At 44.5% G+C, this 27,497-nt stretch overlaps 1 protein-coding gene across 3 annotated transcripts in view; it reads right to left on the bottom strand.

Annotated features, from left to right (window-relative positions):
- asic2 (acid-sensing (proton-gated) ion channel 2) overlaps positions 1–27,497 on the bottom strand; it is a 153,899-nt gene that overhangs the window by 42,158 nt on the left and 84,244 nt on the right. The window contains exon 1 of one of the 3 annotated variants that reach the window (XM_058048317.2): positions 21,569–23,217. The exons of the other annotated variants lie outside the window; for them this stretch is intronic. Within the exon in view, the coding sequence (XP_057904300.1) occupies positions 21,569–22,261 (693 nt within the window). The 5' untranslated portion in view covers positions 22,262–23,217. Of the gene's footprint in view, positions 1–21,568; positions 23,218–27,497 lie in introns of those variants that run through there. 3 annotated transcript variants of the gene reach the window in all.

Genomic DNA, 27,497 nt, shown 5'->3' with positions numbered 1-27,497 from the left:
CACGCTAACCGCTGGAACACCGTGCAGCCCTCTCTTGTATATTTTACTGCATAATCAATCACAGGCTGTTACCTGCAGAAGTCTGGAATCGAACAGCGGCCCACGCATGCATGCAAACTCCATACAGATGGCTGAGGGTGGAATCGAACTCGGGTCTCCTAGCTGTGAGGTCGGCACGCTAACCACTGGACCACCGTGCAGCCCTCCTTTGTATCTTTAAATGCATAATCACTCGGGCTGTTACCTGCAAAAGTCTGGAATCGAACAGCGGCCCACGCATGCATGCAAACTCCCTACAGATGGCTGAGGGTGGAATCGAACTCGGGTCTCCAAGCTGTGAGGTCTGCACGCTAACCACTGGCAGCCCTCTTTTGTATCTTTTACTACATAATGACTCACGGGCTGTTACCTGCCGAAGTCTGGAATCGAACAGCGGCATCCCCACAGCTAAATCTGCTCTTAAAAACTTTAAGGGGATGTAATTTTCAGGAAATGGTGCCGCCTTGAAACATCCTAACACGCATCATTTGCTTTTTTGGGAAAAAAAAAAAAAAGTTGAAGGAAGTGAAGGCCGCTAAGAAGCTTCCATGCTGGCTGATGGAACTGCTGATCCGTTTAAAGACGGCGAGCGCCACGAGAACATCCCGGCTAATGCCACCAAAACCCTCCGCAACGCAAAAGGTAATGGACTCGGCCCGCTTCGGGTCACGGGACCCGAAACGACGGCTCGTCGGCTTTAAAAGCGCTTCTCTTCTGGCCTTGCAGGGTTGATGTCGGATTTCACGATCCCCGCCCGCCGCTAACGAGCCTTTTAGGACGGAACTGTGAGAGATCACGAAGGGGGGGGGGGGGGGGGGGGTTGGGGGGGTCCATTAGGTAGTAAATAGCTTTGGATGAGAGATTTTAGAGCGTATAAACGGCTTGTCCGACCGCGCCAATCGCTTTCAACACAACAGGAGTTTCAGGTGTTAAACTTCACAGCACTGCGGTAAATACCGTTGATGCCAAAGCCGAATTACATCATCAATTACATCATCGGGATCGTTTTTAGCGTAGCGTATTGCTAGCCCAAATGGAAATGACCAGCTGCTGAACGCCGTTTCCGTGTAGATTAGAGCCTGAAACGTGTGCTTAGCCCCCCCCCCCCCCCCCAAGACCCGCTTCCTGGAATAGTCGTTAACTGTGCAGCGCTGGAAAATACAGTTTATGCAATAACTACTTTAGTTATGAACAGTAAAGAATGATAACGATAAGAGCACAAGAGAAAATGAAAGATAAAAAAAACGAAAAGATGCGTGTCAGGGTGCTGATTCAGCATTGTGGGTGCAAGCGGTGCTTGTCGGCCATGTTGTTCCATCAGCACAAAGCGAGCCGAGCGGCACGAAGCTCTTAATGAGTTCCAGACAGAGAAATTAGACACAGGCCATATTCCAATTCAATATACCTGGAAGTTTGGTTTTTTTTGCATGTGAGGCGCCGCCGCCGCCCCCCCGCCGCCGCCGCCGCCGCCGCCGCCGCCGCCGCCGCCGCCGCCGCCGCCGCCGCCGCCGCCGCCGCCCCCGCCGCCGCCGCCACATTTTCATTCTAAAGCAGGGGTAGGCAAACTACATCCCGGGGGCCACATCCGGCCCACCAAGTGCTTAAATACGGCCCGCCAAACTTAACATACAACCTGGCATCATGGCTTTTGATGGTTTCGGTAGCTTTTTTTTTTTTAATCAATTTGGTTATTTGATGGGCTGCACAGTGGTCGAGTGGTTAGCGCGCAGACCTCACAGCTAGGAGACCCGAGTTCAATCCCACCCTCAGCCATCTCTGTGTGGAGTTCTCCCCGCGACCCTCGTGTGGATAAGCGGTAGAAAATGAATGAATATTTAAGCATTATTAGAGCCCTCTAGACATGAAATAACACCCCTATATTGACTTTTAAACTCTTATTACCCAAATTTGTAAATAAAATGAAATAAAACCTTTTTAGGGGCTTCACAAATAGGAGACCCGAGTTCAATTCCACCTTCGGCCATCTCTGTGTGGAGTTTGCATGTTCTCCCCGTGTATGCGTGGGTTTTCTCCGGGTACTCCGGTTTCCTCCCACATTCCAAAAACATGCTAGGTTAATTAGCCACTCCAAATTGTCCATAGGTATGAATGTGAGTGTGAATGGTTGTTTGTCTATATGTGCCCTGTGATTGGCTGGCCGCCAGTCCAGGGTGTATCCTGCCTCTGACCTGAAGACAGCTGGGATAGGCTCCAGCACCCCCCGCGACCCTCGTGAGGATAAGCGGTAGAAAATGAATGAATATTTAAGCATTATTAGAGCCCTCTAGACATGAAATAACACCCCTATATTGACTTTTAAACTCTTATTACCCAAATTTGTAAATAAAATGAAATAAAACCTTTTAGGGGCTTCACAAGAAGCTACGTTATGACGCCATCGACTACTCAGCTACTCCCCCAGACGGTCCCATTATAATGGTTTAAAGAGCGATGGTGAACAAGGTGGTGGACCAGAAGTTTCCATACATACGAGTATATTTTTCTCCCCTTTTGGGAGTACTTGAAGGTGGCGTATCAGGTGAAAATACGTATCATATCATAACGTATCATAACAGTACTAACGCAAGTTCAGAGTACTGTAGTTTTTGTCGTGGGGCGAGGTCCCCCGCCAATCACAGGATGGACAATTTGTAGCCGTGATATAAGACTGATATGCTGAATAATACACCATTGTGGGCTCACACCTGGAGGGGGGCAGGCAAGAAGAGGCGGAAGAGTGTCTTCCCAAGTGAGCTCACCGTCGGACGCCACAATTATTTTCTGTGCCGCCGTGTGTCGTGTTCCCGTGCCAAGAGGCTTTCAGCGGGTCGACGAGCGCCGTCAAGGCAAGTCCCGCCCCCATCTGGCTGTCCTATTCAAATCCTCTCCTCCTCGCTCATTCCCCCCCCCCCCTCTTTACTTTGCCGCCGTGACACGGTGACAGCTGCGAAATGGGAGGACAAAATAAATAAGTCACTGCCTCTCAGACTCCCGATAAGGAGGCCAGGCCGAGGCGGCTTTGCTGCATATTTACCGTGTGCTGCCATCTTTTTTTACCCTCTTTTTCCACACACTGCCGATACGGCGGTACGCTAAAAGCACCTTTAACCCACCCACACATGCACCGGATGACCCCGGTGACCCGACATCGTTCTGAATGGTGCTCTTGTGAAGACGACGACGTTACGGAGGGAATAAATAAATAAATAAATAAATCACATGTCGGCGGCGGCGGGACGAGGAGAGACGGAGGGAGAGGCGGGATGCGGTGATGATGATGGGCGGCGAGAGAGAAGTGGAGTCAGCGGAGGAGAGATGATAATGATGAGCTCTGAGGCCACGGACTATTTTAAGACTTCCCAAAAGTCAAGCTCAAACGCTGCGGCATGTTTTTTTTGTTTTTTTTTTTTTTTTAGCTTTTTAACACGAGCACGGTTTTCTCTTCTGACCGCCACTCACTCAATTAGACAACGTTTACACAAAAATGGGCGTGATCATACTTTACAATCTGCCCCAATCACTGCTTCACATGCTGTACATGTAGAAATACTACATATACTACTATGTAGAAATACTTCATTACATATTTTATGTCATTCTCTGGAATACTTTCAGTATTGTGTTCAAGTGTTCATTGTTGGAGAAATACTTTTTAAAAAAAAGTTAATACTGCGTTTATAATCCTTGATAGCTAGCTAGATAACTGTATTTTTAAGTGTACTTTTTAATTGATAAAAAAATAATGTAATACACAAAATCAAATATAAGTGAATTAAAAAAAAATATACTTAATATGCAAATTTATTTCCATATTATTCAGAATTGTACTTTCAGAAGTGTACTTTTTAATTGATAAAAAAAATAATGTAATACACAAAATCAAATATAAGTGAATTTAAAAAATATATATTTAATATGCAAATTTATTTCCATATTATTCAGAATTGGTACACTAAATATGTAGTGTTTAAAAGCTTTTATCCTATAATAATTTCTGTTTTTTTTAAATAATTATAATAAATAAATATAAAAAAACAATAAAATAGTTCAAAATTATATTTAATATGCAAATTTATTTCCATATTATTCAGAATTGGTACACTAAATATGTAGTGTTTAAAAGCTTTTATCCTATAATAATTTTTGTTTTTTAAAATAATTATAATAAATAATAAAATATAAAAAAAACAATAAAATTGTTCAAAATTATATTTAATATGCAAATTTATTTCCATATTATTCAGAATTGCTACACTAAATATGTAGTGTTTAAAAGCTTTTATCCTATAATAATTTTTGTTTTTTTTTATAATTATAATAAATAATAAAATATAAAAAATAGTTCAAAATTACTTGCAAATTATTATATTTTTAATCATTTAATTAATTTTTTTTTTTTTACAAATACATATGACAATGAGTTGTTCTATTCCCAACAATTGTAAATAGCGAGCTAGACGTGTCAAAATGGAAATGAGCGCCATGACAGCTTGGCCTGGTTTTGTCCTCATGAGAGAATGAGAGCTGACACGAGGCTGCACGAGTCTGCACGCATCAGCAATCAAACCCGCCTGCGACGCGCTTGTCGACCTTGCGTGTGTGTGTGCGTGACGATGTCGTCTATACAGAAGGTCACATGCTCCAGCTAGCAAAGTAAAGCGCCTGTCCGGCATGCAAAACGCACACACACACACACACACACACACACACACACACACACACACACACCGATGACTAGATTTGTCATCCGTGGCTTTAACACAGATGAGATTCTAATTGGCCGGCATCGTGGTCCCCGGTGACGCTCCTGGACCGCGTTGAAAGGTGGCGACAATCAAAGAGAGACGTGGCTGCGGGGCCGGATGACTGATTCAAGACTCACAGGAAGTGCGACACCCTCATCAGGCTCAAAAATGGACATCCTTGGGGACATTTGTGTACTCTTAGCCAAAATGCTACAGCTAGCAGCAAGTCAAGTATGATCGTGACGGCTCACTTCACCGCCAAACACTTCATGAGGCGGGATGGGGAATCGGGAATCAGTCACGTGTCATCGGTAGACCACCGAAATGTGACAACAATCTTTTTATTTGGGTTTCCAGGCTTCACTACACATCTTAAAATTCTAAAACAGTCAGAGATAAAGACAGCAAATAATCTTCAAAGTCAGTCCGACTTTTTAAGGACGGATGAAAACAGCATCGAGTTCGATTCCAAGCAAGACTCGACCTTGCATGACGGTCCCGACCAGGCTGACCGAGCGCCGTGTTTCCTCCAAAATGTCCTTTAAGGAAAGCTTGTCTGCAAGCGTTTAAAAATGCAAGCGGAGGGGTCAACACGGGCCCGCCTCGGAGAATCAAAGATGTGCCGGCACGGCTGGATGCGTCCGTGTCGCCACTCGGGCGGATCGGCGACGTGGAGGAGACAAAAGGTCGTAGCCGTGCAGAGACACGGCGGCACAAATGCGACGCTAAAGCTGCTTTATCACGCTCCAAACAGGACACCGACCATGAAAAAAAAAAAAAAAAAACGTTTAGTTTAAGGGGCTTTATGACGCACGTGATTCCGAAATTCCTGATATGTTCATGCTGGGGTTTTGTGGGTCTCCGGGATAATCCAGGAAAATCCCCAAATAATAAACAACCAAAGTAGAAATTTCACGCTTGAGCAGGAGCACTCCAGATAAAATGAATAAAAGTGAAAGTGAAAATGTGCTCATGGAAAAGATGCGGCGATAAAGTCTTCTAAAGACCATGAAATCCACCATCATCACATTTTCTTCTATTGCGGTTCTTCAAAAAAATAATTCACAATCACTTTTGTGGTTGAATTATTATTATTATGCATGTATTAGCAACATATTATGTACATATTCTTGCCCAAATTAAATGATAAAAACGACTAAATGAATAAAAATACAAAAAGAAATCCCTGAGAACATATTTAATGCAGTACAATGTCTGACTTTGGGTCCACCTGGCAAAGTGAAAGTGAAAGTACTGTATAGTTTTCTGAGTGTTAGCGAGGTTAGCAGTATGGAGAGTGCAACAGTCAATGCTAACATGGACTAATATCGCATTTATGTTTAAGACCTGTTATTTATACAAGCGTAAAAAGCGACTATAGGGATGCTATTTTATGTCTGGAGGGCTCTAATAGTGCCAAAAAAAAACATTTAGAAGGTCTCAAACTGGTTTTCTATGCTCCAAGTACAAAAATATTCAGTTTAAAAAATTAGGAACGCTACTTTGCTGAAATTCACTTATCACTGTCGGGTTTGGAAGCAATTAACTGTGATAAACGAGGGACGACTGTATAAGGAAACACACATGCCTTCATTGCCAAATATGTCTGCTATTTTCTCTTAGGGTTAGGGTTGGCGTTTATTATGACAAACAGAAAGCTGGTCAATTCTGCTAATTTGACGAGCGAGTGGCTTGGCTGTGTCGGCCATGTTGCTGAGGAGTCGGACTTGGTCGGCAGATGTTGTGCTGCGGTGCCCTTTCATCTCTCCTGAGATTTGTTTTTTTTTTTTGCATTTCTGCTGCAGCTGTTCGACTCCAAGTTTTATAATAACAGTCTGGCGAAGGACCCGTACGAGGACTAAGAGACGTCCCACGTTCGTGAGACCCAAAGCGAGGTGGCGCTATGTGCAGTCAGTGCTGATCGGTGAAGCAACAGGCATCGGCGCTTTGAAATATGCGTCATTTACATGCTCGCCGCTTGAAGGATGCGCTGCTGCAACCAGATTAAATGTTTAATTAGCCTCGACTGAGAGGGGGGGGTAATGCCGTCAAACACCCGCGTGTGAGCGTGCATATCCTCCGTGTTTATTTACCCGCTCGTCTAAACGGAAACAGCCTGACACGTGTCTGCACGTAAGCTAATCAGTGATTAGCTCCAGCTAGCTCCCGCTAACCAACACGCTGTAGGGAGAGCAGACAGAAGATGAAAAATGGATGAATCCAAGTCAAAGAAGGTCCGAACAAAACAAATTGGATTTTTCCCATACAAAACCACAATGAAAACACGAATCCTTTTACTCATTCGGCTTCTCAGGAGTCGGTCATTGAAGTCAATCAGGCACTACCATTTACGAGACTCACTCATCACAAAGTACACACGCAGAAAGTGAGTCAGTGAGACTCGAGTCTTTGTCGAGTAACCCAGACTCGGTGAAATTTGAGGCTTGTTCAGCACGAGAGTCAGTGAAACTCGAGTTAATGATGAGGAGTCGTGAGTCGGTGAAACCTGAGTCTTTGGCGAGCACCTGTGAGCCAGTCAAACTTGAGTCTTTGTCAACCTGTGAGTCAGTCAAACTTGAGTCTTTGTCAACCTGTGAGTCAGTCAGTCAAACTTGAGTCTTTGTCAACCTGTGAGTCAGTCAGTCAAACTTGAGTCTTTGTCAACCTGTGAGTCAGTCAAACTTGAGTCTTTGTCAACCTGTGAGTCAGTCAAACTTGAGTCTTTGTCAACCTGTGAGTCAGTCAGTCAAACTTGAGTCTTTGTCAACCTGAGAGTCAGTCAAACTTGAGTCTTTGTCAACCTGTGAGTCAGTCAAACTTGAGTCTTTGTCAACCTGTGAGTCAGTCAGTCAAACTTGAGTCTTTGTCAACCTGTGAGTCAGTCAAACTTGAGTCTTTGTCAACCTGTGAGTCAGTCAGTCAAACTTGAGTCTTTGTCAACCTGTGAGTCAGTCAGTCAAACTTGAGTCTTTGTCAACCTGAGAGTCAGTCAAACTTGAGTCTTTGTCAACCTGTGAGTCAGTCAAACTTGAGTCTTTGTCAACCTGTGAGTCAGTCAGTCAAACTTGAGTCTTTGTCAACCTGTGAGTTAGTCAAACTTGAGTCTTTGTCAACCTGTGAGTCAGTCAGTCAAACTTGAGTCTTTGTCAACCTGTGAGTCGTTAAAACCTGAGTCTTTGTCAACCTGTGAGTTGTTCAAACCTGAGTCTTTGTCAACCTGTGAGTCGTTCAAACCTGAGTGTTGTCAACCTGTGAGTCAGTCAAACCTGAGTCTTTGTCGACCTGTGAGTCAGTCAAACCTGAGTCTTTGTCGACCTGTGAGTCAGTCAAACTTGAGTCTTTGAATGAGTGAAACTCGAGTCTTTCACAAACTGAGTCAGAGTCTTAGCTGAGTCGAGCAACCCTGAGTCGCTGAAACTCGAGTCTTGGTCAAATCGAGAGTCAGCGTGAATCTCCAGTTTGTGTCAACCCGTGAGCGAGTGAAACTCAAGTCTTCGGCGAGCACATGCGAGTCAGTGAAACTGGAGTCCATCAAATTGAAAGTTGGTTAAGTCGGTCTTTGGCAACCCGAGTGTGGAACCTCAGCTCAGGTAGGAAGAGGAAAGGAGCTGATCTGTTGCTTTTTCCATAGCGTGGATGCTAATACATAATCAAATGCTAATCCATGTATATGTACATAATTAATTAGAGCCACAGTTGGGCAATTGTTAGCTGGTTTCCTTTTAATACCGAGTTGGTGGTAGCAGGGGTGAGTACCATATTAGTGATTGGTAGCTTATTACACCAAATACTGGAACCAAACAACAGAAAACAGGAATCCAAGCGGATTGTGTTGACATCAGCAGCCACGCTGGTTGTGCTCCATTCACTGACATGCAGAGAAACAAAGCATCCCAACGGGCCTTTCAAAAATCCCCTACCCATCTGAACACGACATGAAATATTAACGTGTGCAGCTTTAGCTAATTATGCAACAGCGTGCTGTACGCGCGACGCTCCATTAGTTAGCGCCGTTATCCTCTCTCCGCGTTTCCACTCGTCTGTGGGGTTTGAAGCCTGGTTGAGTGGCACATCGAACGAAGCAGCGCCGGCTCCATTCTAGAACATGCATGTTCTATACAGTATTCAGTATAGTATAGTATAGTATTCAGTATACAGTGTTCTATACAGTACACCGATGGCGGCACCGCACTGTCAATCTTCAATCACAGCTCAGAACCGCCATTCATTGTCAGACTCATTAATCGCCGACAACGCACGCGGCCGCCGTCACCTGCGACACAAAGATGGTGTAATTAAAAGCAACGTGTCGTTTTGCAGCGGCTGGCTACGCAACCCCACACACACAAATCGATATCCGCCAAGCCTAACGCGGTCGCCCAATTGAAGCAGAAACAATATCTGATTACAGAAATATTTTAATTCTGATTTTTAATCATGAAAGGGGAATTTGAAAAAAATTAATAAATGGAAAAGTCAGCGTTTGATTCTGCAAAAAAAACATGCCAACACAATCTGGAGTTCCTACACTGTGACGGTCGTAGTTCTAGTCAAGGTTAGATTCCCGAGGAAATGCATCATCAACAATAAAGTAATGATTTATGGTAATGGTTTAATTTCATTTCAACATGCATCAGATTACAATTGAATGCATCACATAATCAGTTCCCAGTTCCACATGTCCAAAAGGAGTAGGAAGAAGCACAGCTTATTAAATCCTACCCCTCCATCTGGTACTTTTACAATCTATAACTGTTATATTTGTTCACTTCCTGCCTTTCTGATATAATTTACATTTTTTTTTTATTTTGTATATTTTTTACATTAAATTTTTTTAATTTAATTTAGTCAAATGCTACATTGGAAAAATTAGCAAAAAAGTGCAATCTAAGGGGGAAAAAAATTGCTATTTTTGTGGTCATAAATTTCAGATTTGTCTTGAAATATGTATTATAATATTTGTCAACAAATATACCTTTAGCTAAATCAGGCATTAAAATGGATCAATAAAAAAAGGGGGGGAGGGGGGTCCTCGCAATATCACACATTGATTATTGCATGATCGTGATTTTTTAATAATTAATAGACTGATGTTTGGTGGTAGATTGTGGCGTATTATTATTAGTCAAGAGTGAAAGATAGAAAAAATAGAACAGTTAATAATAATAATAATTACTATTAATAATAATAATAATAAATAATTATTATTATTAATAATAATTAATAATAATAATAATAATAATTGTTATTATTGGCAGTATTAATTATTATTAATAATAATAATATTAATTATTATTATGTATGCAGAGCTCCGCACCCCAAGTCCAGGGCATGCTGGGAAAAAGCAAAGCAACTATCAAAGCTGGCGTCTGTAATCCTTCTGTTTCACATCCAAATCAAAAGGAAGCGGTGAGCGGTGGCAGATGGACTCCACTCAAAGTCAAAGGCGGACAGGACGGACACCTCCCCAGAGAGTGGGGGGGGGGGGGGGGGCGCCCCGTCACGTCCTGGCAGCTGACGTGCAGAGGAATATTTGGACGGAATTAGCGAGGGACAAAGTGTCAGCGCGGCACGCAGGGAAGGTGTCCAACCACCTGGAGCGTTACCACGACAACTCAGCATGGCGTTTGATAGGTTGCCGGACTCTGGAAACCGAGCGGCCGGGTGAAAGCACGAACAGACGCCGTGAGAATCCAATCTGTTGATGTTAATTATTCACATGGTTTGCTCCTCATCCCAGGAATACATGATGAGGGGCGGAGCTAGCCCCCCCATTGGGATATCACAATCTTTCCAAAATCTGGCTAAATAACGTCAAAGCAAAATGCTGGGAGGGGTTTTATTCATTTTCTATGAAGTTTGCCGTCTAGCATGAGCTACAAAATATTTAAAAAAATTCAACAAATTGATTATTAATGTAATAACGTTACAGGCTAGCAGACAAATAGGCCAAAACAAGAATGCAATGTTTGCCTCAATCTCACTCACTCATCACAAAGCACACACGCAGAAAGTGAGTCAGTGAGACTTGAGTCTTTGTCGAGTACCCGAGACTCGGTGAAATTTGAAGCATGGTCAGCACGGGAGTCAGTGAAACTCGAGTCAATGATGAGGAGTCATGAGTCAGTCAAACTTGAGTCTTTGTCAACCTGTGAGTCGGTCAAACTTGACTCTTTGTCAACCTGTGAGTCGGTCAAACTTGACTCTTTGTCAACCTGTGAGTCAGTCAAATCTGAGTCTTTGTCAACCTGTGAGTCAGTCAAACATGAGTCTTTGTCAACCTGTGACTCAGTCAAACTTGAGTCTTTGTCAACCTGTGAGTCGGTCAAATTTGAGTCTTCGTCAACCTGTGAGTCGGTCAAATTTGAGTCTTCGTCGAGTGCCTGTGAGTCGGTCAAAGTTGAGTCTTCGTCGAGTGCCTGTGAGTCAGTCAAACTTGAGTCTTTGTCGAGTGCCTGTGAGTCAGTCAGTCAAACTTGAGTCTTTGTCAACCTGTGAGTCAGTCAAACTTGAGTCTTTGTCAACCTGTGAGTCAGTCAAACTTGAGTCTTTGTCAACCTGTGAGTCGGTCAAACTTGACTCTTTGTCAACCTGTGAGTCGGTCAAACTTGACTCTTTGTCAACCTGTGAGTCGGTCAAACTTGAGTCTTTGTCAACCTGTGAGTCGGTCAAACTTGAGTCTTTGTCAACCTGTGAGTCAGTCAAACTTGAGTCTTTGTCAACCTGTGAGTCGGTCAAATTTGAGTCTTCGTCGAGTGCCTGTGAGTCAGTCAAACTTGAGTCTCTGTCAACCTGTGAGTCAGTCAAACTTGAGTCTTTGTCAACCTGCGAGTCAGTCAAACCTGAGTCTTTGTCAACTTGTGAGTCGGTCAAACTTGATTCTTTGTCAACCTGTGAGTCAGTCAAACTTGAGTCTTCATCGAGTGCCTTTGAATGAGTGAAACTCGAGACTTCGGCAAACTGAGTCAGTGAAAGCCGAGTCTTTGTCGAGCAACCCTGAGTCGCTGAAACTCGAGTCTTGGTCAAATCATGAGTCAATGTGAAACTCCAGTGTTTGTCAACCCGTGAGCAAGTGAAACTAAAGTCTTGGTCGAGTACATGCGAGTCCGTGAAACTGGAGTCCAGTGTTTGCCTCGTGCTGCCTGTGTGCCAAAGAAAAGGAAAGCCATCACCATGGAAGTGAAAATGAGCTTGCAGGGAGGAAAGACTCCTACCGATGAGTCAGTGCCTCCAACATCTGGCTCCATGACCTTCTCAGCAACCTCTGGGGGGGGCAAATGTTGCTCTTCCCACACAAATGTCAAAGCAGCACGACACAGACCAAACCTGGTGGATTCCAGCTCATTTGCTTGTAGAGCACAGCCTCCATGCTTCACTTTTATAGTCAAGTACGTCTGCCCCGACTACTCAGGAGTCCCGTCTTTGCTTTTACTCGCCAGCTAGCTTGTTTCGCCGTTTCACTTCCTGGTTTCCCTGCATTACATCCTCCCACATGTCTTGTTGACCCACACAAGTATTGCATGGTACAGCAGAAGACGTGCTAACAAGGGGGGGGTCCATACTTCCCCACGCCCGCTAAAGACACCCATGGGACCACGGAGTAATGAGCTAGCGCCACCTGTGCAAAGTTACAATGCAGACGAGCTTCCAAGTGCCGGGGAATCACTCTGCGTCGGCATCCATCTCGCAAATGTTGCACGCCGCCATCTCTTGGAGTGCAATTTGACTGGAGAGCGTGAAGACGGGGAGACAACACGGGAGGGTCCGGGGTGTCGTTTGAGCCGGAACGACAACATATTTGTTGGGCTTTTGCTCTCTCAGCTCGAGAGCGAGAGCGAGAGCACACACACTTCCATGAGTCATGAATAACAAGAGCGCTCCACGCGCCGCTAAAGGGGGACGCAATTTAACTCCAGACTGCAAACATCAGCATGCAAATAAAAAAGAAAAACAAGCAGAAAGTTTGCAAATGGGACATTAGAAGTTGAGGCTGATGGGCAGACTAGACTGAATGACGACTTTGAACCTGCTAACCTGCTAGCTTGCTAACTGCGGTTGTGTGTGGAAGCAACTGTCCTGAACGGCTGCACATAAAAGGGGGGGGGAAGTAAGTCCAAACATGATCCCCTACTGCAGGGGGTCCAAAATTTTACCAACTCAGGGCCCACTTGAAAATAATAAAAAAAATGACCGCGGCCCACCTTTGTCCTATAAACAGTAAATAGAAGAAATGCTGCGTTGTCAGAGCACTTAATAATAATAAATTATTATTACTATACTTATATAATTAATCAATAATTTAATGACTATTAACTTAAAATAATAATAACATTATTATTATTTTTATTATAAAAATAATAATAATAGCATTATTATTTTTATTATAAAAATAATAATAATGTTATTATTATTATTTTAAGTTAATAGTCATTAACTTATAATAATAATAATAATATAAAATATTATTTTATAATAAAATAATATTATATTATATTATTGTATTATATATTATTATATTAGCATCATTATTATCTTTATTATTTTTTTTATTATTATTTTATTATTATAAAGATTCAGGATTTCAATGAAAGCAGGGGGATAAAGGAAGCCCAAACTTTTAATGTAATTAATTATTAAATATTATAATAATATTATTAAATATTAATACTCATACTTTTCATAACTAAGCATAACATAAGCATTCAAGACTGCCATGATGACCAGAGAGCTACGTTCCAATCATAAACTGTATAAGGTTCCTAAAATATTTTGACAGGTCAATAACACTCAATCGTTAATAATAATTATTATTATTAATAATTATTACTTAGGCCTACAAATGTTTTTTTTAAATCGTGCAATAAATATTTTACAATAAAAATCATTTTAAAAAAAATATTTGCAAAAATGCAGTAGCACCTGCAGTACCATCACGGCCCACCAGGGGTCCGCCTTAAATTGGATTAACTTCTAATTTCTGACGCGTTAGTATTTATAAAATACCAACTGTAACTTAAAGGTCTTGGGACAAAACAGCACCCGATTTGGTACGCACCTTTTCATAGTTATGAATTATGACCAAGATCTATAAAAAAAAGATGGCCGCCATAAGCAGAAAGGACAAGCAAAATATTGAATGCAGGTAAACATCGAGCATTTGTGGATTCCTTGTATGCTAGCATGTCTTAAAGCATTTAGAGCACAACCCACAGGGTCTAGTTTCCCTGTAGCGGTTGCATATTCCATATTCCATATTCCATATTCCAGTGTTTGATGGCGGCTTCCTGTTTCCTTATCTTGTGGCGTTGTAAAGACAAGATAGGGATGCCATGTCAAAACAAACGTCGGCTGTAGCAATGTGGAAATGATTATTGTGTGTTTGCGAGCCGATTGAAAGTATCGCTGTGAGTTGCCCCCCCCCACACACACACACCCCCGCCCATCCCCCTCCATTATTCATAAACGTGAGCGCCTTGCAAGACGACGACTACAGCGAGATGTTGAGCGTGATCAATTATTGACAGGAGCTCAACATCTCATCCAGGTTTCTCTCGCTGCTTTGTTCAAGTTAAAGTGCGGCGAGGCGCCGTGTTTCCTTGCCTTAAATGTCGCCCCCCCATCTCCTCTGCCCCCCGCCCCTCCCCGTGCTGCCTCCTCTTTGTTTACTTTAAGTTTCCTTCCACCTCGGCTTCCTCCTCTGTGACACCTCTACACCCTCCACGGAATAAGACAAGCCTCCTCTCCGCCTTTCATGCAGAAATGAAATATTCAAGCTTTGCCCAATTCCCAGGATGAGGGAGTGCATACTGGATCAGATTATTTTAAACATACAGTCACCCAACGGATGGAGATTCCAACCTCTTCCAATTTGCTTCGGAAGCGACGTTCCCATTTGTTCCCATTAGCACACGTCTGCGCTAGTGTTCATCAGACGACCTAAAACGTCTTATCTTACGCTACAGGAGGTATCAGTTGACTAATGTAAATAAGCTAGATCAGGGGTGGGAAAACTACGGCACGGGGGCCACATCTGGCCCGCCAAGTGTTTGAATATGGCCCGCCGGTTCTTTCCAAAGGTATTTTATTTAAACTTAACAACCTGGCATCACGGCTTGAGCCAACCTTTTGTTGGGTGAAGTAGCCGTTTAATTCATTAATTTAATTAATTTCCGTTATTTGATCCTGAAAAAAGTGATACAAGCACATAATAATAATAATAATAATAATAATAATACTACACTACATTACACTTTTACAGACATAATAATTCCAGGTGGACTGTTACGTGTAAAATACATATATAGTCTGGCCCCCCCGTCAATTTTCTTAAATCAATGCGCCCCCCCCCCGCGATCTACACAAAGCAATGCCAGTAGGAATTGTGTGGGAATGCTGAATCTGATCCGAAATGTGGAATAAAAGGTTGGAATAACTGAGAAATGGGTCGATCCAACCAGCCGCCATCAGGTTGGGAGGGGGGCGCTCCTGGACCCCCACCGTGCCACCGTGCACAAAATAGCCAAATAAAGTTACGTGTAAAATTTCCACCCACAAGTGCGACATTGAAATTGACTGAAAATCTGAAACGACAGTAAATCCGGGTGCTGATGGACAGCTCCACATTGTCGTTATCAGCTTGGTTTGAGCTCCGCTGTGGAAACAGCTTGACCTAGAATTTAGGTCTGGGTTCCAACTAACACGACGGATAAAAAGAGGGAACTCAAAAGGAAGTAAAGCACTAAAATCAAAATCTTTTCGGGCCTAATATGGGGGGGGCAGGGCACGGCAAAAGGAAGAGCAAGGCTGGAAAAGGTTGCTGTAATCTTCTCTCACCTTGACGCCACCTTTGATTTGGAGTCGGGGAAAGGAAGGGAAGCCAGGGAAGCACTTCTTGTTTTTGACAGATAGCGCAATACGCAGCCAGCAGGCGCGTTGCCAGCACGTGAAACCGTAAGCCAGGCAAGATAAAAGTGCAGCGGCGGCGGCAATGGCGGCGAAGGCGGCGACGCCATGATGCTTTGTGTGCTTATCAGTAACGCATACGACAGAGAGGGGTGTGCTGGGAAGATAATGTACTGTCGCCGCTTGACCTCCGCATCCTCCCTTCTAAACAGCAAGTTGAAGTCATCCGGAATAAGCTGGAATAAATACTCCAAGTCATTTTTTCCCCGATCTCGGCTTCAGAGTGTCAACGATGTTCCTGGCTCGTTTCCAAACACTCAGGAGAGGGAAAAACTTTGACGAAAGCCAATCTGTGCACGGCGGAGCTTTCATGTGCTTCAATTAATGTGAAGTTGCCACAAGAGACGAGTCGGAGGCATCGCTCTTTACACACTCTAATTGCATCGCAATGCGCACGTGAGCGTCGCCGCGGGCGCCGTCACCACATAACGTGAGGACAACAGGCGGGTGATGGGAGACGGTTACACCCATTTGTCTCATCTCTTGAACACGGTGACCCCCCCCACCAATAACAACAATAACAGCAGAAAAACACGCTGACATCACCCGGTCCGGTCTGACAAATTCTCCCAGAAGCAATATTAAAGATAAATGGCGCTTCAGGCGGGGCGCATAAATGGGACTGCAGTCTGCCGTCTGCTTTTAGGGCCTTAAACGCTGCTTTCGCACCCTTCATACTTGACTTTAAGGCTTCCCTACGATGAGACTTTTCACCAACTTTGGATCTTCAAAAGTTGGAATTTAAACATTTAAAAGTGCATTTAGTAGTGCTGGGAACACACTTTAGCTTTAATGCTAAATTTGCTAATGCTAATTTTATACGTCAAGTCGGCCCTCACCACTTTGAATTCTACGTCACCTTTTCAAAAATAGATTCATTTCTTATTTGGGTAATACAAGTGTAAAGGTGACTATAGGGGTGCTAGTTCATGTCTAGAGGGCTCTAATAGTGTATTTAAAAAGTTGTAAATAGGTTTCCTATGCGCTAAAAACGACAAAAACATTCAATTTCTAAATAAGGAATCAAACTTGGTGGATGTTCACATGTCACGGTCGAGTTTGAAACAATTATCCATGATAAATGAGGGATTATTATTATTACTATCACTATAACTCTATCCTACGTAGCAGATACCCTACGTCACCAATGTTAGCCAAAACACTTTAAAGAAGCAATTAGTTGTAATTACCAGTTACTTTCCCCAAAAAGCTAATTAATTAGCACCAGAATTACTCCTTTGTACAAATATAATTAGCTACCAGAGAAAGTAATTAGCATTAGCATAGCTCGGCAATGCTACATGGCTGTCCGTCGCAATGGACAGATAGTTGGCAGAGCACCAGCCTGCATTTTAAGATGTGTAGCAAAGCCTGATGTTGTACAAAGTGGTGTTTCCACAAAAAAAAAATTCAATTTTTAAAATTATTGCAGAATTTTTTTGTGAAAATTCTATTTTTCTTCCTAATCGTATTACGTTTTGCTCAAAATGTTTTGTATAATGCTAGAATTTTTTTATTCTGACTTCTAATATTTCTACTTTATCCTACTCAAATGACTGCTCTTTTTATATTTTCTTGTTTAATCATACTTTAAAATCCGTCAAGAATTGATAGAAAAATAATAATAATAATAATTCACAGTCTGAAAATGTCGCCCCGGGCCACACTTTGAACACCACTACTATTCTTTGTTGTACTATCCACTAGTATTCCTTGTTGGAAACACTCCCTGCGACAGCATGGGTCTTCCCACCAGGAAGCTGAGAGTATTTGTGATATGGCGACTGCGACTTCCTCCACGCTTCCTGGCAACAAACAGTGTGGGTGTTTTGCCGCCTGAAGGCCTGAAAGTGAATAAAGATTCAGCTGGTGGGCGTTTGGCGCTGTACTGTAAATATGTCCGCCCTGGTACGCGTGTTTGAAGGAGACGAGCCTCCAGGGGACTCAAGGTCACGGATACAAATTGGGAGCGATTGAACACAAGAGTCCCGATCGTGCTGAGATATCCGTGGGAGCATACGACGTTTTGTGCAGCGTGGCGCTTCGATGAATAATAACCACGATCGCCGTTCGAGGCTTTGCTATTGGGGTGACGCCCCTGTGGGGGCCGTGCCAGGACACTGCTGTGGCCAATTAAAAGCGTTTTCAAACAAGCCGGGTGCGCGGCGGCTGGGGAAAGCACTCGTGTAGTTAATTCACAAGTGGCAAATTGAATGGGGCCGGGGGTTCGGGGGAGCGGGGGGCACCTGCGTTAATGAGATAGCAGCGCTTGCCTGCTGAAGCCCACTTGTGTTTACTCCAGTCCGGATCGATACCGCCCGGTCCCACCCCGCACACTTCCGCTGAAAAGGTCAGCAGCCACAAACACGAGCAGAGCAGACCTTCATTACGGCCGCTAAATAAGATGATGCTCTTAAAGCCAAGAGCGCGTGGTGCGCCGGCGGTGCGCCTATCGCCCTGACTTGTTATTCTTTCAAAGCGGGGATGGAGTAAACACAAAGCTCTTGAGATAACTTGCGAGGAGCCACCGTGTGCCCTTGAAGGAGACTCATTAAACATTCAAAACCAGGCGAGAACTGCGACCAAAAACAGTTACCTTTGAGCCAGGCGACCTTCAAGATCTTAAAGTCCTAAAGCACCATTTTATGGTAATGGTAATTTTCATTTTGGTAATGGTAATTTTATGGTTGATTATAGCTTATTCGTAAAAAAAAAAAATTTGGGGGCAAAATTTTTTTTGACTTCACCTTGGCCTGAACTTACAGCATTCAGAAGTTGCATTCAAAGACACAATATGTGGTAAGCTACTTTGGTCACTAGAGGCCAGTAATGTTCCATTAATGAGACACGAGCCACCACAGGTAGTACAGTAGGCCATCCACAGAACTCTTCCAATGCTAGCTGGGGGGGGGGGTCTATGTTATGCCTTATTTACGTGGAATATGTCTACCATTTTTGGTAATACGAGTGTTGGTGTGCGCAAACTCAAAAAACATCCTTCATGACGTTTGTGTTATTTTCAAGCTAATGTAGCCGATTTTGATAACGTAGCATTAGATCGCTGAAAGATTGGATGGGATCCAATCAGAACGGCGCTAGCAGGGACCGGACTACGGCAGCCATGTCGAGTCAGCAATTATTCAAAATCAATCGAAGCAGCAATTATCCCAACGAGTCGGAAGAAGATTGGATTCCAGCCGCTTCTAAGAAGTAGGAAACGCTGTACAATAACAACGAGCATGCTTTGTCGCAACTTGTGAGGCTAACAAGGAAGCACTTTGGATTCAAGACCACATCGTTAGCATGCGCTATTGGTCTTTTTTTTTTTTTTTAGACGGAAAAATACCAAACTGATTTCACTACAATATGGAACCCAGCGGTAATTGTTCCCCAGGAACAAAACCCCAGAACATAAACCCCATCAGTTTAGAACAGGGGTCAGCAACCCACAGCTCCAGAGCCGCATGTGGCTCTTAAGCCTCTTTGTTGTGGCTCCCTTTGCAACGCTCAAGTATTTTTGGGGGGGGGGGGAATATACGCATCTTTGTAATGATTTTTTGCAACAACAAAAAAAAAGACTTTTTCTCCTCTGAACTACTTTTTCCCTCCAAATCTGGCAGTCAATCAAAATCTTTGGAGACTCGCAATTGGCTGCCCATTTCTTCAGGCGTCTTTTGAGGTTTAATCAAGATGATACTATCATGACCCAATGAGTTGGCATCCATCACACATCAATTTATTGTATTCTGCTGTTAAAACTTGTTAGATAAAAAAATTAATCTAAATTAATCTAAATTATCTAAATTAATCTAAATTAATCTACATTTTAAATTTATCTACATAGATGTTTTTACATCATGTTCTGCGGCTCCAGTCTATTTTTCTTTAGTGATCGAGGGAATAAAAATGGCTCTTTTGATAGTAAAGGTTGCCGACCCCTGGTTTAGAAGAACCCCTGTGAAGCTTGAGGAGCTGGCCTCCTCCTCTCCTGGCGTCTCCAGCCATCTCGCACGTGGTCAGGAAAGCCAAGGAGGTAAATCCTCGGATGTTGTTGGCGTTGTGGGAACGGCTACGAGCGGATCCGACTTTTTGATAAGGCAATCTAAACAACCTCCTCGTCTACTTTGGACTTTGCCGAGCATCCCCGTGGTGGCGCTCCGTGTGCGGCGTATCTAAAAGCGCCACGCCCGTCCGTCCGTCCGTGTCTGCAAGCAGGAATCAGTCCTTTGACGCTAAACAGGGAACAATTGATTGTAGCATTTTCAATAAAACACCAGGCTTAAATAACAAGCATAGAACTCTCCCTGGGTGAGTCATAATAGAAACCACACACACACACACACACAGAAACACACACACACACAAACACACACCTTGTGTAGCACCTTAAGTTGCTCTCGCTAAACAACATTGCGACTTCACAGTTATTAGATTTCTGCATAGATAGAGCCGCTATGTTACGGACCCCCGGCTAAACGCTTCCCTCCATGCGCTGCCGAGCCTGTGATTGGGGGGGCTCGACGGTTAAATTGGTCACGTCCAATCCTGGAACAGGAAGAGAAAAGAGATGAGGTTTGCGGTTATTTGATTAGCGATCGCCGATGATCTCGGTGCACGCTTGGGGTGGGGTGGAGGCGGGGCGGCAGTGTTTGCTTGGCCTTTTGCTGCACTCCTCCCACTCTGGTTCAATCCCCCGGCGTAAAGACAATGTGAGTGCATCAGCAGTGGCGAGGTGGGAGAAGAACTGAGCGCAAATAGATTTATCGATCCGCCAAAAGCCTCTTTTTCTTCTGGCGTCTTACAGTAGATTGTTGCTGCAAGGTAGGCTCGGTGGAGGATGATGGGATGGAGATAATGTGCATGGAACCTTCTTTGGTCTGGGAGTGGAGGAGTTAGAAATGTAGCCGTAATGAAAAGGCCTGCAGGAGTCTTTGCTAATGAGATTAGCCAAACCACATAGGCCCCATTAGGAGCATCAAGAACCTTACTAAGCAGAGATGGAAGAAGGGAAGGGGGTCACTGTGGCTGTGATCCACTCGCTAATTGAAGCCAGGACAAACCAAAACAAGCTCCTGAGATGCTCCACATTGGTTTCTTCATAAGCGATGTTGAAATGTCCCCCTGTGGGACAAATTAAAAGGCATCTCCCGTTCTCACGTTTGCAACCAAACATGATGACGCAAGAGTGGGAACGTGGTTCCAGTCTTCCGCTATATACAAAAAGTCCACGCTTGTTATGTAAACACCTGAGCTCTTTTCTTCCCAACCTCGCCAACGTTGGAGCACAGCCCGGTAAAGTAAACCTCAACAATGACTGAGCCTCGCTTTCTTTCGTCTCGCCAACACGCGTCTCGTTGAAAAGCTTGCTAATGGACGGATAGCGCGGTTGTTAGTCGACTCTTTCAGCAGTAGGCTGATGATGATGATGATGATGATGATGATGATGATGGAGGACCTGGTGGGCTTTAAAAGCAGCGAGCGCACAGCAGGACCAAAGTGCAAAGACCGGCAACACCCACACGGGGTCAAACTTTAGTTTTTTTCCTTCAGGCGCTTTAGCGGTAGTCCGAGTACTGGGGGACTTACACGTCTGAGGCGTGATGAAACACCTGGAACACTTCCGTATCTGTGGATGCGTTCATCTGAAGAACCGGTCCCTAACGTCATGACGTGAGATCAATCATGAGATCAAAACTATTATTTTCTTATTTGACTCCGCCTTTCATCCAAGGCTTTAACTAAAATGCTGATTGTTCCGCGCCACAGAGCTTTAACGATGAGCTCCAACAGGAAGTAAAAACCGGCGAGCAAAGCGGACTTACGGAGGAGAAGTTGTGAGCACCGCAGGGTTCTCCTCGGTACTTGCAGGAGAGCAGCATGTCCTCCAGCTGGTGGCTCAGTCGGTCCATAAACTCCAAGTTGGTGCCTTCGAAGTTCCTGGGAGGCAGAAAGAGGCGGAAGTCCGAAAGCTTCCCGAACCAGGCCAGGCGGTCCTCCTGGAGCAAGTCCAGCACCATGGGCCTGACGGTCCGGTTGGCCAGCAGCAGGCCCAACCAGTGGCCGGCAAAGTACAAGTCGCTCTTGGTGAGCTTGTAGAGGCGGATGGGGTTGTTGTTGCAGATGGTGACCACGGGGAAGGCCAGTTCTTTGGCCCACTCGGTGTGGACCCGTGTGTAAGTCGGGAAAGAGAGCCAGTGGAGCAGGCGGTTGGACGACCAGGACAGAAGGAACCCGAGGGAGGTGCAGAAGGCCAGCAGCCAGAAGACCCGGCGGCCCACAGAGCCACCGGGGACGCAAACTTGCCTCAGGCCGTGGAGGCGTGTCCTTGACAACAGAGTGGAAGTGACCCGAGCGACGCTCGGCCTGGCGGGACGCCCGTCGCCGCCCCTTCTGGTTACAGCCGGGGATCCCCGCCGGAGACAGCGCCCCTCTTGGGCCATGGCCGCCCACAGTGCTGCTACAACCACGGGAACGGCTTCATTTCCCAGCCCGACCTCGGGGGCTGGGGCCCACATGAAGCTCCAGGGCAAATCCACTCCTGTAATCCACACCCGGGTGCTGGTCGGGAAGACGCCCTCTGATATCTTTACGGCGGTTAACTCGGCACAAGGGACTTGTTGGTCATCTTTGTCGCTATCCTGATCCGAGACGCCGCCGATGGTCCGACTCAGCAGAAAGAAAAACTGCTCCGAACGAGGAGGCTGCGAGGCGAGCTCCCACCGCAGTTTGTGTGACAGAGAGCAAGAGAGGATGAGACGGTGCGCGACGCAAAAAAGGAGGGAGGGAAGGAGGGACGGAATACAAACCACAGAGGGCTTGCAGAAAAGAAAAGAATGAAGGGGGGGCGGAATGAGGGAGGTGTCCAAACGTGAGATGAGAATGTAATTAAATCAACGAGACGAGAGCGGAGGCTGCCGACCGGAACGCATCACAGACTCTCGCTTGTCCTTTCGTCTTCCTCTTAGTTCCGTCTGAGCGTCTCTGCCTTTCAAGCCGGCGATCGGATCGTCGGCAGGATGACGAGCGGCTTTAATTGGACTCGCGGAGGCGGCTCATTGGTAGTCTGGACCCCCGCTTCGCTGGCTCGCTCCGACCACCTTGACTTCCACGTGCTCGCCTGTCCTCAACCCCCACCGCCGCCCCTGAGCAGATTTAGCCGGCAAACAAACATGCTAACACATGGACTGAGAGAAGGGGGGACGGTCTTGTCCTGAGGGGTAAGACCAAAACACAGCAGGGATGATGCGCTCCGTCCGTCTTCCCGCCAAGTTTTCCCTCTTCGTTTCAAAGAGTCGCGATTCCTGCTAAAAATACTCTGGGAATCAAATCCATCAACTTGTCTTCGCACGCTCTTCCTCCGCCATCGTCCGCTCGCCTCTTCCCAATTCTTCTCGCTCGTCTTCCTCCTGCTGCTGCGTCCTTGCGGGCTTCATCTGGCGCGTGTTCCCGCTCACCGCTTGGAACCACTTCCCTCCCTCCCTCCCCCTCCTGTTTCGCCACCCCGCCTTGCAGGTTTGCGTCCCCTCGCGTTTGGCTCCGGTCCTCCTCCCTCTTCCTGTTTTGTTGCTCGCATACAGTCGTGTGGAAAAATGAGGACACCCGGTGTGGGCACATCTTGCACATAAAAGGACAAAAGTGTGTCCAAAACCCGCACCCCTACTGTGATGCCTTGCTATTATCTTCACACAAATACACCACATGGGGGCGCTATTATTAAACCCCAAAGTTTCATTGACTTGAAATTTCTCACAAGACTTTAGGATGTTTTTACAAATAACCGCAAAAATCGGTACACGCTTTCTTCGGCTGTCTTTGGGCATGAGGCGGGGTACCCCCTGGACTGGTCGCCAGCCAATCACAGGGCACATATAGACAAACAACCATTCACACTCACATTCATACCTATGGACAATTTGGAGTCGCCAATTAACCTAGCATGTTTTTGGAATGTGGGAGGAAACTCCACACAGAGATGGCCGAGGGTGGAATTGAACCCTGGTTTCCTAGCTGTGAGGTCTGCGCGCTAACCACTAGACCGCCGTGCCGCCATCATTTACAAGATTAAATTTGAAATAGTTGGTCATTAAAAAAAAACATAAGAAAATGGAAAAACAGCTATAATTTAGTGAAGTCAAAATATGAAATATTTAAAAAATATTAAATATAAAAAATATTAAAATATTCTAATGCAAAAAAATAATAACTCATAAGAAAAGGTCATTTTAGGAGCATAGAGTTAAAATATTACAGAAAAAATAAGATTAAAACAAAAAGTCATTATGAGACACGAGGAAAAGCCAAATTAGCAAAAAATAGTTTGGGGACAAAGTTACAATACTGTAGGAATAAAGTCATAACATTACACAGACAATGTCCAAAGATTTAAGAAAAAGTTGAAATATTGAAAAAAACAGCATCAAAATTGGGGGAAAAACCAAAAAGGGAGTGATAGTAATGAGCGGGTGATGGTAATGAGCGAGTGATGGTAATGAGCGAGTGATGGTAATGAGCGGGTGATAGTAATGAGCGGGTGATAGTAATGAGCGGGTGATAGTAATGAGCGGGTGATAGTAATGAGTCGGTGATAGTAATGAGCGGGTGATAGTAATGAGCCGGTGATAGTAATGAGCCGGTGATAGTAATGAGCCGGTGATAGTAATGAGCGGGTGATAGTAATGAGCCGGTGATAGTAATGAGCGGGTGATAGTAATGAGCGGGTGATAGTAATGAGCGGGTGATAGTAAGGTATTACATTGCTTCCATACAGTGATCCGTTCCCAGTGATCCGAAATTGCCAAAAAAAAAAAAAAAATCCCAGCAAAGTTTTTGTGTGTACACAATACTACAGAGTCCTGTAAGGTTACACAAACTCATCAACAAAATATTCCATCCATTCATCATTTAAAATTATTTCATAATGTCTTATGGATTATTCTCCATAAAAATGTATTTAATGGAGCTAGCTCAGGCAGCCAGCAGAGGGCCTCGTGTTGCTTTGCTATGATAACATAAGGGAGAACAACCCCCCCCCCCAGTCTGAGGTGCTTGTCCACATGATTTTTAAAAAAAATATGCATCACACATCTTTTGCCAATAAACAAAGTCATTTCCAGTCAACGCATGGTAGATGGTAGATGATGTTGTAGATGGTAGATGGTAGATGGTGCCGGACAAAGCCTCTCTGAACAGCTCATTCACGCCGCCGACGCGGCTGACAGCGATGATGATGAAACGAGAGAGAGAGAGAGAGAGAGAGAAAACGACGCCGCACTGTTTGCGATGCAGGCGCACGCACGGGTGCGTGTTCACAACCCCCGAGCCCGTATGACCTCGGGCAAACAGTGCTAGCGACTACACCGAGGCTCTGACAGGGAACCATAACATATACCTCCAGCACCAGTACCACACAATACATATTTATGCTGAGGGCTGTTAGCACTAGCATCCACTCTGCATATCAATGTATGCCTCTCAGGACAAATACACATGAAAAATGCAGCACTGTTGGGTCAATGGCGACTAATGTGATGTGCATCAAACCAAATACGCCCCAGCAATGCCCGCACCGCATGTAGCATGGCCGCTCGTGGATGCCGACACCTGATTGGACGACCACAATGACTTGAATTGACCATCCCAGATGAGCGCACACAATTTCTTTGACTGCGTTTCAGTGTTTCTCCCAGGATAACAGGAGGCAGGGAAAAGGCGGAATTGGTGCATTTGCATAATTGGCTTGATTGACGCATTTGCAAAGAGTAAAAAAAAGTAGTGAAACGTGAAAGGATGCAACTTTGCCACTTTGATATTTACACATGTCAATTTGCCAAGACATTATATACGGAGATTTCAAGAAAACAATGCGTCTCAGCTTTGTGATTGGTGAATTACTATCACTCGCTCATCACAGTCACCCGCTCATTACAATCACCTGCTCATTACCATCACCTCACTCGCTCATTACCATCACCTCACTCGCTCATTACCATCACCTCACTCGCTCATTACCATCACCTCACTCGCTCATTACCATCACTCGCTCGCTCATTACCATCACTCGCTCGCTCATCACCTCACTCGCTCATTACCATCACCTCACTCGCTCATTACCATCACACGCTCGCTCATTACCATCACACGCTCGCTCATTACCATCACACGCTCGCTCATTACCATCACACGCTCGCTCATTACCATCACACGCTCGCTCATTACCATCACCTCACTCGCTCATTACCATCACCTCACTCGCTCATTACCATCACCATCACTCGCTCATTACCATCACCACACTCGCTCATTACCATCACCTCACTCGCTCATTACCATCACACGCTCGCTCATTACCATCACACGCTCGCTCATTACCATCACCTCACTCGCTCATTACCATCACCATCACTCGCTCATTACCATCACCACACTCGCTCATTACCATCACCTCACTCGCTCATTACCATCACACGCTCGCTCATTACCATCACACGCTCGCTCATTACCATCACACGCTCGCTCATTACCATCACACGCTCGCTCATTACCATCACCTCACTCGCTCATTACCATCACCTCACTCGCTCATTACCATCACCATCACTCGCTCATTACCATCACCATCACTCGCTCATTACCATCACCATCACTCGCTCATTACCATCACCATCACTCGCTCATTACCATCACCACACTCGCTCATTACCATCACCTCACTCGCTCATTACAATCACTGCCTTTTTGTCCCCCAATTTTGATGCTGTTTTTTTCAATATTTCAACTTTTTCTTAAATCTGTGGACATTGTCTGTGTAATGTTATGACTTTATTCCCACAGTATTGTAACTTTGTCCCCAAACTATTTTTTGCTAATTTGGCTTTTCCTTGTGTCTCATAATGACTTTTTGTTTTAATCATACTTATTTCTGTAATATTTTAACTCTATGCTCCTAAAATGACCTTTCCTTATGAGTTTATTGTTCTTTTTTCCTCAATAAAATATTTTAATATTTTTAATATTTAATATTTTTTATATTTAATATTTTGACTTTACTAAATTATAGCTGTTTTCCATTTTCTTATGTTTTTTTTAAATGACCAACTATTTCAAATTTAATTTAATCGTTAAATCGTTTTTGATCGTTAATGATCATCTCACAATTATGACTTTATTCCCATAATATTTGAACTATTGTCATATTTTTTTCCAAAATCTTCAACTTAGTTTGCACTTGGATGAAATATCATTTTAAAAGTGCTTTAAAAGTCCAGGCAGGCATGCGCGTACACACACACACACACACACACACACACACACACACAATTCATGGCCAGCACAGGTACAAAGATATAAAAAAATAAAAAAATAAATAAAAACTGAATCCAAATGTCAAATGCTAATCGAATCAAATATACTACATGCTACTTTCACACACACACACACACACACACACACACACACACACACAAGCACCCCAAATGATCCAATTTGCAAAGCGGCGACGTCAAGGAAACGTAATGAAGCCAGACGTCCAATGATTACGTAACATGCCGTGGCGTGATTCGGTGCACGCGGCCGCCGTGACAGGCCACGCAGGGTCAAGCGCGGCGGTCAGGGGAGAGCGGGCCCAAAAATAAAACCGCAATTAAACATTCATGCAGGCATGCTAATGAGGCCGTGAGTGTTTTTCGGAAGGAGGGTGCCTTCTCAAGCACTTAATCGCACAGCGGAGACAAACAATGATTGCGTACGAGCGCA

This window comes from Doryrhamphus excisus, linkage group LG16 (assembly GCF_037039965.1).
Source record: "Doryrhamphus excisus strain RoL-2023G ecotype Guam linkage group LG16, RoL_Dexc_Guam_v1.1, whole genome shotgun sequence".
In the NCBI taxonomy this organism is placed as follows: domain Eukaryota; kingdom Metazoa; phylum Chordata; class Actinopteri; order Syngnathiformes; family Syngnathidae; genus Doryrhamphus; species Doryrhamphus excisus.
This window is presented reverse-complemented; position numbering and strand designations above follow the sequence as displayed.